We start from the raw sequence: 14,389 nt of genomic DNA, 5'->3' as shown, positions 1-14,389 counted from the left end.
CCAAAATCTCCAATCTTCTAGAAGGCAGGGTATTTGTACAGGCACCAGCAAAAATGTATATTATGACAGAAGCCTCCAATTCAGGATGGAGCGCACATTGCACCAACCACAGTGTATCTGGCCAATGAAATACCCACAAGAGCAAGCTCCACATCAACCGATTGGAACTCTTGGCCATTTGGAAAGCCATGAAGGCCTTCCTCCCATTGTTGAGAGGCCTGTTTGTATTGGTGATGATGGACAATATGATGGCGATGTCCTACCTGAATCACCAAGGTGGAACACATTCACCTGCACTGTGCTGCCTAACCATGGACATCTGGACCTGGTGCCTCAGTCATCACATCTGGTCCTCTGCCATGCATATCACCAGGAAAAAGAATGCGTGGGCAGACTCCTTGAGCCACACATGTCACACACAATCCCAAGAATGGACTTGGAACAGGACAACAGTTCTGTCCCTGTTCGAGGAGTGGGGGGTTCCCATGTGTGGACCTGTTTGCCACAGAGGAGAACAAACAGTGTGACCAGTTCTGCAGCAGGGTGTACCACAACCACAAATCCCTAGGAGATGTGTTTCTCCTTCCATAGATCAGGGACCTACTCCATATGGGTTCCTCATTTATACTGACTGTGTTGAGCAAAATCAAGGAGGACCACACAGGTTGTATACTCATCACGCTCTGGTTCTCCACGTTGCTAGCTCTTTCTGACAACCAGCACATGCCTCTATCCAACCATCCAGATCTACTCCCTATGGAACAGGGGTCGGTTCTGCACCTGGATGTCTGGAGTCTTCAACTCATGGTGTGGAGGATCACCAGCAGGTGATCCAAGATCAGGCACTTCTGGATGTCATCTCAACCTCCTGAAAGCCTTTGATGCAACACTCCTACAAAATAAAGTGGATGCATTTTACTACTTTTGCCACTTCCAAGGGAATTGTCCCCAGGGAGGCTTCAATAGACTTTATTCTCTCCTACCTGTTGCATTTGAAGAAGTTGGATCTTCCTGTGCCTTGGTTAAAAGTTCTTCCTATTTGTTTTTTTGTTAAAAGTTCATGCTGTCATTGCAAGCTAGTCTCCACATGTTCATGTTTTTTCTTCAAAACCTGTTAAAGACATTTTTAAAGGGCTGCTTCATTTGCATCCCCCGGCTCCAAGGCTGGCACCTCCCTGGGATCTAAAGCTGGTCCTGCCTGCCCTCATGCACAAGCCATTTGAACCTATGGCTACCTACGCACTTCAGTATTTGACTATTAAAATGGCTTTTCTGTTGACAGTTACCATGGCCCTACGTGTGCTGGAGCTCAGGGAGCTACAGACAGACCCCCTGTCCATTTCCTTCCAGCAGGCCAAAGACCCCTTGAGGCTGGATGTTAATTATTTATCCAAAGTTGTGTCTCAGTACCAAGTCTCTCAGGACATCTGCCTTCCAGTGTTCTTTCTTTCACCCACTTCTGATGAAGAGCGTTTGTGGCATGCTATGGACATAAAACAGGCACTGTCTTTTTACCTCCATCGTACCAGGCCGTTCCATCAGTCCATGTCTTTATTCATCTGCTATGCTGGACAGAGCAAGAGAAAACAAGTCTCCTGCCAGAGATTGTATGCCTGGATTACATCTGCCATCAAACAGGTCTATACACTTTCTGAGAAGCCACTACTGCCGCCTATTACAGTGCATTCTACTAGGGCAGTGGCTGCTTCCACAACCTACCTCCACAGAGTCCGATTGGATGCTATCTGTAGAGCATCAATGTGGAATGGACCCTTGTCCTTTGTTCGACATTGTGCTTTGGACACCAGGTCAAGAGCCCATTCTCAGTTTGGAGCACCAATCCTCAACAAAGTAGATGCCTGCTTCATCTTCAGTAGATGCCTGCTTCTCCTATCATCCTGGTGAGTAGCTTGCTAATCTACACAGTGTGGAGGACAATAGGACCACTAACAAGAAAGTCAGGTTGCTGCAGGAGCAAGGTGCCGTTCATACACTCAGTGACATTATTTACCATTTTTTCTTGCTTCTTGGCTCTTATCGCTTCATTACTGAGTCAGAAAAAAGTAGCACTTTCTAAAGTGTCTTAATGGAATACTTTGGCCATCTGAGCTGCCCCACTGCTGCCGCCTCCTCCTCCTCCTCCCCCTCCTCCCACTTCTCTCCAGGGAGAGGAAACAACCTATCGACTGCTCACCAGCCCACTACCTCCTCCACTTGAGCAGCTACAGGGGCTCAAGAGAGCTCTCCGCAGAAAAATCACTCAGCAGAGGGAGGCTTTGCTCTGCTCATTGGCAAGAGCCATGATTGCTTTCATGGGGCTGCAGGGGCTCTTCTGCCAGAGCACCCACCCACGAGAGCAAGGGAGGCTCTTGCTGATGAGTGGAAACAGCCTCCCCTCTGATAGTTGGTAGGAGCGACTTTGATCTCGTGGGTGGTTGGGTGCACAAAGCTCCTGCTCATCTGTGAGAGCAAAGGTTGCTTGCCAATGAGCAGAGGGGTGGCTGCTTGTGAGTTAAAAACAATATCAGAGGTGCCAGTGGTGATAGTGTGCTAAGCAGCAGCTTTTGGGAGGGCTCCCTCCGACACAGCAGTTGTACCATGGTCTTTAATGAGGTAAGAGAGCAGAGAGATTTAAAGTAGCAGTGTAGCACTTCTCCTCCTCTGCTCCATTAAATCTGTCCTGGCCTGTTGGTGCTGTTGTGCAAATTTGCGGGAGCGTGAGATCCTTGGTGTGAAAGAGACTGGTTCATTAAGGCACTTGAGCTCCATGAGAGTCAGCCCTGAAGTCTCCGCTTCCAGGGCAGAAATTGGCAGCTCCCCCAAAGTTGTCCCTGCAGTGGGGGAGAGGCTTTTCCAGCTGCTGCTGCCCTCTGATCTCTCCTCAACTATTATTATTATTATTATTTCTTGTTTACACAGTCAGGCAGGTGTTTTTGACTGGTTTGTTTTATCCAGACATCGAGTCTTTCCCAAGGACCTGGGATGGCTGAATTAATTTATTATTATTAATTATTATTATTATTATTATTATTATTATTATTATTATTAAGAATTTGATCTCTATACCGCCCTTCCAAAAATGGCTCAGACTATGCACCCTCATTACAGTTGCAACACCCTCCTCCTGCTCCTCTTTTGAAGGACCAGGCCACTGCACAGCTGCTCCATACTACCAATGCAGTTCTGCTGCATCTCCTTTCCCAGCAGAGATTGAGCCAGAGCAGCATCATGTCATCCCCGTGGCAATGTAGCCAAGTACCCTTACCATATTATGAAGTACCATCAGTGATACACATGCCACTGGTTGAAAAGCACTGGTCTGGTGGTCCATAGAACATAGATTAGAAACCCTCTGTGTCCTTTACAGAAGGGATAGCAGTGCAGTAGTACTAGTATTTCTTCCTCTATTTGTAAACTGGGATGCCTGCAAGCAAACATTGCAGTGTCTAAGTGGGTGTATGGGAGTATATTTGGAGATAAAATTGGGTAAATTGGTAGAGGCTATGTTCTCTTGCAAAGAAATGGTGTGTGTGTATTAGATAACTACTGTCCTTCCCAACCCCTCCCCACAAAACTCATGGATGCCAAGGGCTGTGCATGAACACTACCCTCATGCTGCCAGGGAACCCTCATGCCTGCTGTGGCAGCAGCATGCAAGCAGGAGCCCGCAGTCAAACTAGAACTGAGAGTTTGATATGCTAAAGGGAAGCAAGCAGAGGAATTTTTTGGTGGGAATACGTCGCTTGTAGCAGGACTATAGTGAAAAGCTTTTCTCCTTCCAGGAATATTCTGTAATATTCTTAGTAGTAGGGCTGTTCTCATGACTGTTAATTGGCTGTGGGCCACCTCCAGCCTCAAGCATGATGCCTCTCAATACCAGTTACAGGGGCATGCCCTCACTTCTTGCCTGTGGGCTCCACAGAGGCATCTGATGGGCCACTGTGTGAAACAGGATGCTGGACTAGATGGGCGTTGTGCCTGATCCAGCAGGGTTGTTCTTATGTTCTTATGGTAGGAGAAGCCTCCTACCTAAGTTCGGAAATGGTGCACACTCCCATTTTCTGCTTGTGTGTGAGTGAAAAAACAGATAGTGATAGTGCGCTAAGCAGCCGTGGGTTGGAGGGCTCCCTATTCATAATCATGTGAACTAGCCCCAATAGTCCTGTAATTTCATGATCATTGCTATAGCATAAGGCCCAAAGACATTGGAGGACTAACAGTGGGAAGCCATTCTCAGATTTTATATTTGAAATTTGATATTACATTTGATATTGTGATACATTTGAAATTTGATATTACATTTAAGATTTGATTTTTTTAAAAAAGAAAAATAATAATCTTGGTGTTCTTCATTGTTCTTCACTGTTATTCATAGCCACAGTGGCAATATTTAGTGCTACTACAAAGGAGCACTGTGAATCTAAACAAAGTTCTCTCTCTCCACAGAAGACGATAACCCATACACTCTGCCTAAGAGGCCATATGTGGAATCAACACGCCTCTTCATCCCCAGCGGCACCCTCACAGATCTGCTTAGAGATGTTGTAACATTGCGTCCAGTGGTTTCACAATATCACAATTTCATGAGGGGCCTCCAAATGAATAATAAATATTTGGAAAATGCCAGGTTTTGTATCTGGAAAGGTAACATGACAGATTAATCCAGATCTCTCTCTCTCCCTCCCCCCTCTCTCTCCCTCCTTCCATCCACTCGATATGTCTTGTGATTCTCTGCCATAACTATATACAAGACTATGCACATTGCACACAACATAGTTAGCATTTAACAACTGGTCTGGCCTTAGGCTTTTTTTCTCAGTTGGTAAAAAGATGCACTCCTGTACATGGTCCTGGGAGTAAACCCCATTGAACACAGTGGGATTGATTTCCAAGATTTCACTGCTGCCTCAGTCAACATCCACCCTCAGCCTCCCCAGTTAGCTTCTACCTTCTTCTCCTCTATCTCCTCTTTAACCTTAATGGCCTCTTCCCTCCAGTGATGGTGGCAGGGGAGAAATGCTCTTGGGATTATGCTGGGCATCAATGTATGCAATGCAAACAGATTTCCTAAGCAGCTGACGGGGGGCAGCAGCATCTTGGGCAATCTGGACACAATGTGCATGTCTGGCATAATTTTAGTGGTGCTTCCCCCTATCACTAGAGAAAGGAACTGGTGGCACTAGGGCCTGGGGTGGTATGTTATTGCTGGGTGGTGGTGCAGTTTGCTGCTCCTGAATTGTGTTCCAAGTTCACTATCTTAGGCAGGATATGCAGCCTCATTTGGGATAAGGTTGGCCATGCTGCAGAATCTGATCCTGATGTCTTGAGAATCTCACATTCCATTAAAAAAAAAATCCTTATGGATACAGAGACAGAGAGCCCTTTTTCACGATCCGTGAGAAGGGCTTGAAGGGGTGAGGGGAGGAAGCCTCGGAAAGCTTAACTCCCTTCCAGATGATCCTCTCCTCGTTGCTGGCCGTGTGGATCACCCGCCCAGATGATTGCTGGCTTCTGCTGGCAGCAGGAAGGTTTGGGGTCTGGGAGGCCCCCGGAACCCCCATAATGCACCACATGATCAGTTAGCTTGGGCTAATGGTGTTTTAACCCGGGCTAACAGGAAGGGCTCCCTTGCGGGTTTGCCGCTGTGCCACTGCTGGGAGACACATGGCTCCCAGTGGTTCTCATGCACAGGCCAAACTGGGCTGGGCTTCCCTCAGTCTGTAGGCAATATGAGAACAGCCTCAGTGTGTAGGCAGTATCTGGGCAAGGCTCAGAGCTACGGAGGTGGGGTATGTCTTGAATATTCTAATATGTAGGACAGCACAAACCTGCATGGCCAGTCATCTTCCTTCCATGGTCCAATTTGACTTCTGAATCTAATCTTCAATTCCTTTTCCCTTTTTGACCACCCTCCCCTTCTCCTCACTGTGCATCCAGAATAAATTTTGCAAATCATTCATGCTTCCTAAAATCTTTGCATTACTGCCTTTTTGCAAATACTACAATAGCAAAGGGAATAAGAAGCAAAGGAGGGAAAGCCTCAGATATGGTTTAAAGAAGTGGTATCACAATTATGTTGCTCTAGCTGGTGTAATATGTAACCATAATAACCTGAGATACCTTCAGGGTACTTAAAAATATATGGTGGTAGTATGATGCTTAATTTATCCTCTCCTTTAACTTTCTCATAGTCTGCAGCTGGGCTCATCAGAATCTGAACTGTTAGGATGTAATATGAAGGCAAACTATAAGCCTATTTGCATGTATTGTGAAACCAGAATTGAAGAGGTCTCGGGCTGAACTTTTTGTATGTCCGAATGCGTGCAACTGCAGTTTGGACCCAAAAGTGACCTGAGATTTTCCTTTGGCAACTCTGATTTGCACCTTTGGTTTGTAGTGGGTTTCGTCATCCCTACCTGTGGTTTGGTGGTGCCAGTGTTACATCTCAATGCTGCACTGCAGTCCCACTCTGCTGAGGGAGTTGAGGGAGGCAGCTCCTCTCTCCCTCCAGCTGTGATTGGCTGCCAGGGCTGTCATTCAGTCAAGAAGAAATCCTATGCAGCCCGTTCCCTCTCTGCAGTCTCCCTGGGAACAGAACCCGCATTACATGTAGATGCAGCCTATATGTGTTGTTAAACCCGTTTCCAGAGTCAGCAGAATGTCTTAACTGAGTAAATAGTAACTGGATCAGGGCCTACACGATTAGGACTACAGTCAGGGAATACAGTGTCTTTAACCCTACCCTTTGTCATGGTCATCCAATTAGGTTCCCACATGCTATATTATTTATTCAATTTATTAAGGAATAATTATTTTTTATAGCAAGGTGGGGTGGGTGGGGAGTGTAATCCAATTGGTACCAATGAGAACTTCTTTTTCTTGTTCAATACAATATCAGTCACAAGTGACCTGGCCCAGACTGGGACTATGACAGAGGGTAAGATTAAAGCCCCTATTACCATGGTCTCAATCTATTTGGGGCCTGATCTGCTTGCTACTTGCTCAGTTCAAAAGAAGCCCTAATAATGTGTTTGATTTCACATGCAGTATTGCCCTAAGTGAAATATTTTTTTGCAAATGTGTTGTGAAGCTAATTTCTTGATAGGTTTATTGTTGCTTTGAAGAACTGCCTCAGATTTAAAATGTGGTTGTATTGACTTGGAAAATGGAAATGCAAAATTTCCCAATCATTCAGAGCCATCCATGCTTTGAATGGCAAAACGTATGAACTATAGAGGTCTGAATTAAGGCTGTACTGCAGTTGCATAGAATATGTCAAGAATACAGGATTAATTGCACCCTTCTCTTTATTATCATTGAAGAGCTTCCCTTACAAAGTTACTCATGTGAACAATTTTCCTTGCAGACACTGTACTAGATTCTTCCCCTAATCAGCTGCGAGATACGGCAGAATACTTGGAACTTCTTGATACAGCTTTCTTCATCAATACCAGCTGCCCACCTCTTCTGAGGCCAGAGAGGAAAGTGGATGTTATTTTGCATTTAAATTATAGTGGAGGATCACAGACATTGGTGAGAAGATTCTTTGTTGTCTTTGGCACCTTGTCCTTAGCCATTGGGTTTCTTCTAGGAACATAGGAAGCTGCCATGTACTGAGTCAGACCATTGGTCCATCTATCTCAGTATTGTCTACACACAGACTGGCAGCGGCTTCTCCAAGGTTGCAGGCAGGAATCTCTCTCAGCCCTATCTTGGAGAAGCCAGGGAGGGAACTTGGAACCTTCTGCTCTTCCCAAAGCGGTTCCATCCCCTGAGGGGAATATCTTACAGTGCTCACACACACTCACATCAAGTCTCCCATTCATATGCAACCAGGGTGGGCCCTGCTTAGATAAGGGGACAAGTCGTGCTTGCTACCACAAGACCAGCTCTCCTGCCCTTCTAAACATTAAGAGAAGGTGATTCTACAAGCTTGTAAAATTACTTGAGCTGTTTTGTACTGTCATTTGGTGTAATGACAGTGTATGTGTAAAATATGTGGCATTGTAATCAACTGAGCTTATTTCCGTTATGATTGGGTTGTGTTTAAGAAACCTGCTCACTGTCACCATTTCTCCCTTCCCTAAAGAGCCAGTCTCAACCCTCACACAGTATTTATACACAGGAAACGATGTAGAGCAAGACAGTTCTTATGTCTGACCCTGGATAACATGGGAGCAGAATGCAGAAAAGCAGTGGAAAGGGTTTCTAGGGTTGCTGGATCATGGCAATCATCACTGCTCTTCCTCTTCCTCTCATAGACTCATAGTGCTAGAAAGTCTAATCCAGCCCCCTATACCAAGGCAGAATATCCCATACCCTCAACATTCTTAACAGGTGCCTATCCACTGTTATGAACATATGAAGCTGTCTTAGACCATTGGTCAACATTGACTGACAGCAGTTCTCCAAGGTTTCAGCCAGGGGGGGTCTCCTCCAGCCTACCTGCAGATAGCAGGTGAATTGAATCTGAAACTTCCTGCATACAAAGCATGTGCTTCTGTCACCAAGTATAGCCCCATCCCTTTCTAGAAGAACTTCTAACCTTTATGAAATCAAAGCGTTATAATTAGTTCTGTGGATTCTAATTTGCTCATATTTTGATGCTCTAGCCACTGGACTTATCTGAAAAGTACTATGAGGAGCAGGGCATTCCATTCCCCAAAGCTGTGCTGACTAAAGAAGACAGGGAGCACCTCAAGGAGTGCTACCTCTTTGATCAGGCAGAGAGTCCAAGAGCTCCTATACTGCTGTATTTCCCACTAGTATGCGACACCTTCCAAAAATACAAAGCACCTGGTAAGTATATGAGGAGCAGAATTCCATCTAGGGACAGCATGATTTCCCTATCTACTGATTCTCAAGCCCAGTTTGATTTTTTCCCCCGTTCATGGCTGGGACTGAAAGAAGTGTGGGAGGGACAGAACTGTGTAGTCAGAATTACATTTGCTATTTTGTCAGTGGGCAGTCCCTGCTGCCAAAGAGACAAGCTGCTGCTAATTTTTTTAAAAGTGCTTTGTCTCTTTGACAATAGTAAATGCTGCAGCAAAGAGTGTGTGTGTGAGAGAGACCCTCATTGTGTGTGGTTTTCTCCCTCATAGACATGACTCTTCTTTGGAGCCTGGAGCCTGAGTTCCCCTGCCGCCCACTGCTCCCTTGATCTCACTTGTTTAGTTGTCTAACTGGTTTGATACCTCTTATTCCCCCAGCTCATTCTCCATTGTTGACAGTTACTTTCAGCTAATAGCCTTAAGCACACCTGTTCACTCCATTCCAAAGCCCCTCCCTTTGGGATTCTCTCCAGAGGCGGATCCTAAGTTTAAATTCCTCTTGATTGACAGTGTTTACTGGACAGTCACCACAAGCACCCCTCTCACTCACCCCTCAATCTCTGCACCACTCCTATTGCCAGAACCCAAATCAGTGTGGTAGATGGAGGACTTCATTTTGCTTCGCCATCATCAGCTTGCATTTCTCACTAGAAGACAAAGTGCTTCCCCAAGGGGCAGAACAAGTGAAATGCAAATTTCCAAAAGCAACAGATATACGCATGCCCCTGCATTCCTCCTCGGAAAGCATGCACAACCCAGCTGCTACCTCCAAGCATGATTGAATTATCTTCCTTTAAATTTAAAAAATATTGACACCCGACACACATATACTTCTCTAATTTATTTTCAATGGTACAATGAAATTAGATGAGCATTGGACTAGAGTTGTAGCTAAGCGCTGACATCTATGCATTTCCTTTTCTCCCACCATAGGTGTGGAACGCAGTCCTAGTGAAATGGAAGCAGGCCAAGCTGATGTCAACAGCACTATTTTTTCCCCATATGCTACTGGCATGCTGCAGTATTCAGAGGAGAATTTCAACAAGCTGCTGAATTTGACCAGTTACAATATCCTCAATAATGAACATTTGATTCATCGGGCTTTGCATATAGCGATAGAGCGGAAAAAACAGAAGAAGAGAGAGTGCTTATTCCCTGGTTCTTAATGCTCTCCAAATGTGCTTTCTACACTTTTTTACTCAGGAAGCTGTAGGGTAGGGGTGTGCACGAATTGATTTTTTTCATTTTGATTTGTACCTGAATTGAAACACCCCCGATTTGTTTTGGGTCTGAATCTGAACCCCCTGAATCACCCCTGATTCTATTTGTATCCGAATTTTCTGAATCGATTTGGATCCAAAAAAGGGCCACAGAGCCAAGAGAGTGGGGGTAGTGGTGGTAGTGCTCAATGGGTGGAAGCTACCACCCAAATTTCAAAGCAATTGGGCAAAGGGGTGATTTTTAAGGAATGTTTGAAGTTTATGCATCTAAGATTTTTTCCCATAGGGAATAATGGGGATTCCAGCAAGCGGGGGAAGGGGCGGCAGGGAGGTATCCTGCCACCGCGATTACTAAAGAAAATACGTGCACCGGAGGGGGGAAAGCAGCGGAAGGGATAAGGAAACCCTCCCCCACCCTTAAAGGAACCCTCCCACCCCAATCCACCCGAACCCGAACCGCCCATATCCGGATTGGTCCGGAGGCCTGTAGAATGGCCTCCGGACCGGTCCAGGAATATCACTACTAGAGAATCTACACTCAGAATACCTCAGAAACAACAATACCCAGTACCTCATGGGCTTGTGGGTATGGGGGTGGTTGGCACCCTATGTGCACTATGCTGAAACCCACAGTATTCCCTATGAGGGAAAAGCTTAAAGCACAAACTCCACAAATTCTTTAAAAATCAGCCCTTTCCCTAATTCCTTTGGAATCTGGGTGGTAGCAGGAACCCATTGGGGCACTACCACCTGACCCACTCTTATCCCCTGAAGCCCCCTTTTCTTCCCTGAATCTGTCCCAAAGATGTGCAAATTTTACAAATTCTTTAAGAATCAACCCTTTGCCCAGTTCCTTTCAAGTCTGGGTGGTAGCAGGCACCCATTGGGGCACTACCAACCAACCCACTGTGGCACTCCTAGGAGGCACCCAAAGGCAGAAATGGGCACTGTCTGTCCCCATTGTCCCATAGGGTGGATGCAGCACACATCATCGACAACAACAGAGCTTTGCAAAGAACAAGGTTTCCAAAGGTCACGCACATCCACTGTGTCATTCACCACATCTACTGTGTCCCACCATCCCCCCCGCAACAGAAATGCAATTGATCTACACACAACAGTGTCGAACAACAACAATGAAATGCGCTGCCCCACACGACCCCTCCCAATGCAGGGTAGCAGCAGCAGCAGCAGCAGCCAGCAACAAGCAAGCAAGTGTGATATCACAGATGCAGCAGATTAGGGCCAACAACAGCATCAAATGTGCCCTGTCCTCCCTCCCCCAAGCATTTTTCATCCACAAGCAACAGACAGACACAGCTACATTTGTGGCACCCAGCCATAAAAGCAGGTTAAGTAAGGATGCAAAACAACATTCTGTTTGTGAAACAGCGAACTTTGGCCCCGCTCCCACCTACACAAGTAGAGTGATGATGACAACCATGGCACACAATTTTTTTTTTGGCACATTTCTTTGACATTTCTGCAACAGATTGGAGCCTGTGGCACCAGCAGCATAACCTATCATAGATGCAACCAATCTAGTTTGAATAAAAACGCGGATGATGCTAGAAGTCACAATATGACCCAGTCTTTATTGCAAAGAAATCCACACACACACACACACAGATCCTGTCCTGTGCCCATCCACGAGGCCCCCAAAATACACGCACAACAACAAACCATCCAAGGCATTTGAATTGCATAATATATATACTGCTAGACTTGAGATTATGTAGGGGGGAAGCATAGTATACCTGTGCGTGCATGCGTGCTATGCCAAAAGGTTAGTGGGTTTAGGGTTAAAATTTTGCCCATGGCCTCAGAGTGCTATGTGCTCTCTAAGTCTGTGTGACAGACATTTGTGAGGGCACCAGCAGTAAGCTCATCCTTGGCTATGGCTGGGGGGTAGGGGGAGGTGGGTGCATGTGTATGTGCTGCTGCTTCAGTCACAGTCCTCCCATGGGTGGAAAAAAACAAAGCAAAGTCTCAGACAACAAACATTAAATAGACAAGTGAAGCCACATTACAAAACACAAATGCATGAACAACAACTCATCGTCATCGCATCAGCATCAGCATCATATTTGTGTCACATTGACATTCATCATTTTCATTTCGGCATCAATTCAAAATAGTCAATGAAAACAATTCTTTCATATCAGCATGTATCTTCCAAAACCCTCCCTCCTGCCTCCTCCTCCAACCATAGCCTCTGTGGATGGGTGGTGGTGCTGGGCCCTAGTGGTGCCAGGCCAAGATGCGCCACCCGCCTCTGTCATGGGCCTCGTGGTGCCATGCATGGTTGAAACAAATCAAACAAACACTATTCAACATTAAAGAGAAGCAAAGCAAACCCTCCGTGACAGTGTGCTCCCCGTGTTTGTGTGTGTGTGTGTGTGTGTGTAGTTCGACGTAAGCATGTGTGAGACATAGCATCCCAGAAACGTTTCTGTGCCTGCACACACAGCAGCCTGCCTCTGTGATGGATGGTGTGCCGCTTCTCCTTCCAGCCCTCAGGACTGGGCAAACAGGTACTCCTGCAAGAGGGAAGGATCCACAGATGTATGCTGCTGAGAGTGACTACAACTCCCATTGTCCCTAGTCTCGATGGTGGCTAGCCATTGCAACAGTGGGGAATGGGAGTTGTAGTCTCTCTCAGTAACATCTGGGAGAACCCCTCCCTGATGCAGGGAGCACTCACTTGTCTTAGCCCTGAGTGCCAGCATAGCAGCAGTGCCCCATCTCATCATTCTCAGGTTGGCAGTGAGGTAGTGCCTGTGTGTGTGTCTGGATGTGTCAGCAGCAGTAAGGGGCAGAGACTGTGACACATCTTAGTCGAGATGAGCTGCCATGGCATGGGAGGTGCTGCATAGGGGGTGTGACGTGAGTTACTCACCCTCCATGGCCAGCTAGGTGTAGCCCAGCAGGGGGAGGTTGACCTTCAAGAACATCAGCTGCTCTACCAACTCAGCATCCAGATGTGAGTGTAGAGGGGCCACCATGTCCCCGGCCATGGAGAACAACCTCTCACTCGAAACATTGGTTGGCGGGCATGAGAGGAACCACCCAGCAACAGTTGCCAAGTCCAGCCATACATGGCAATGCATTGCCCAAAACTGGCACAGCTCCGTCTCCTGGCCTTCTGCCGGCTCCTGCAGGTAGAACAGAACAGACTGCTCAGCATGGCTGCAGGGAGCAGGAGGCTTATCCTGTCCCCCTGGCAAGACACCAGCATTGGTTTTTAGGGACACCATACTTAAGCTCAGATTTCGAAGAGCAACAATTTCCAATCGACACCATCTGGAATCTATCCAAGAGGTAGGAGCAGAACCACTGTAAAACAGTGCCTCCCACCCCCAACACCCTCAGATGTACCAGAAGGATACTATGGTTGATAGTATCGAACACTGCCAAGAGATCCAAAAAGACCAACAGAGTAACACTTCCTCTGTCGATTCCCAATTGGAGATAATCCATCAGGCCAAACAAGGCAGTCTCCACCCCCACAGACCACCCGGAAACCAGTTTTAAATGGGTCTAGATAATCAGTTTCCTTGAAGACCGCCTGGAGCTGAGAGGCCACCAGCCTCTCAATTACCTTGCCCAGCCATGGGAGGTTGGAAACAGGCCTATAATTGCTCAACTCTGAGGGATCTAATGCAGGCTTCTTTAGAAGAAATCCAGTGATTGCCTCCTTAAGACAAGGAGGCATCCTGCTGATCGTCCAAAGCCATCATCTCCCCAATGGCCCAGGTAATCAGATATGGTTTTGGGCATATCAGACAGCTCTGCCCTTCAGAGGCTGGTCAGGGGTGACAGCTCTGCTCTTCTGCACCTGCCATGCAGATGCACCCAAGCGTGTCGTGAGCCATTCCACTACCCCAGTCCTCAGCCGACCTGCAGCGTGACTGTGTCCCCAGTGGTCAGAGTGGCCTGGAGATCACCCATGATCTTCACGAGGAGAAGCCCAGTTCAGCAAAGCCCGGCTCAGCATAGCTGCCTCAGTACACGAGCTGTTTGTGGCAGCATAAAACAGCTCGAGTACTAAGACCAGCTTGGAAATGAGCTTCCAGTCCGCAGTGGTCACGCACATCCAAGCCACTATGCCTTGCCAGGCTGTGGATGGCTCCTTCTTGCTCCTGCAGGTGCTGGAGCAAGAGAAATGTGGAGTTCCACCGGGTAGGAACACCCTGGGGGATCAGGTGTTCAGGCAGGCCCAGGTCAAGGTGCCTGGCCTTGAGCAAGTGCCTTGCCTTTTTGCTCCGGTGGAAGTGGCCCACAATCTTGTAGCACTGGTCCACAAGAGTGGCCATGGAAGCAGTAAGTTCTGGGGTG

The 14,389-nt window shown here is 46.9% G+C and overlaps 1 protein-coding gene across 1 annotated transcript in view; it reads left to right on the top strand.

Moving 5' to 3' along the window:
- The window catches only part of LOC128352626 (cytosolic phospholipase A2 epsilon-like), an 84,364-nt gene extending 74,236 nt beyond the window's left edge, over nucleotides 1-10,128 (top strand). The window contains exons 19-22 of the mRNA XM_053313282.1: nucleotides 4,447-4,644; nucleotides 7,367-7,533; nucleotides 8,613-8,799; nucleotides 9,765-10,128. Of these exons, the coding sequence (XP_053169257.1) occupies nucleotides 4,447-4,644; nucleotides 7,367-7,533; nucleotides 8,613-8,799; nucleotides 9,765-9,997 (785 nt within the window). The 3' untranslated portion in view covers nucleotides 9,998-10,128. The remainder of the gene's footprint in view (nucleotides 1-4,446; nucleotides 4,645-7,366; nucleotides 7,534-8,612; nucleotides 8,800-9,764) is intronic.
- The last annotated feature ends 4,261 nt before the right edge of the window (nucleotides 10,129-14,389 follow it).

Source organism: Hemicordylus capensis, chromosome 1, assembly GCF_027244095.1.
Source record: "Hemicordylus capensis ecotype Gifberg chromosome 1, rHemCap1.1.pri, whole genome shotgun sequence".
Classification (NCBI taxonomy): Eukaryota; Metazoa; Chordata; class Lepidosauria; order Squamata; family Cordylidae; genus Hemicordylus; species Hemicordylus capensis.
The sequence above is the reverse complement of the archived record's forward strand: the minus strand, read 5'-3'. Positions and strand labels throughout refer to the sequence as shown.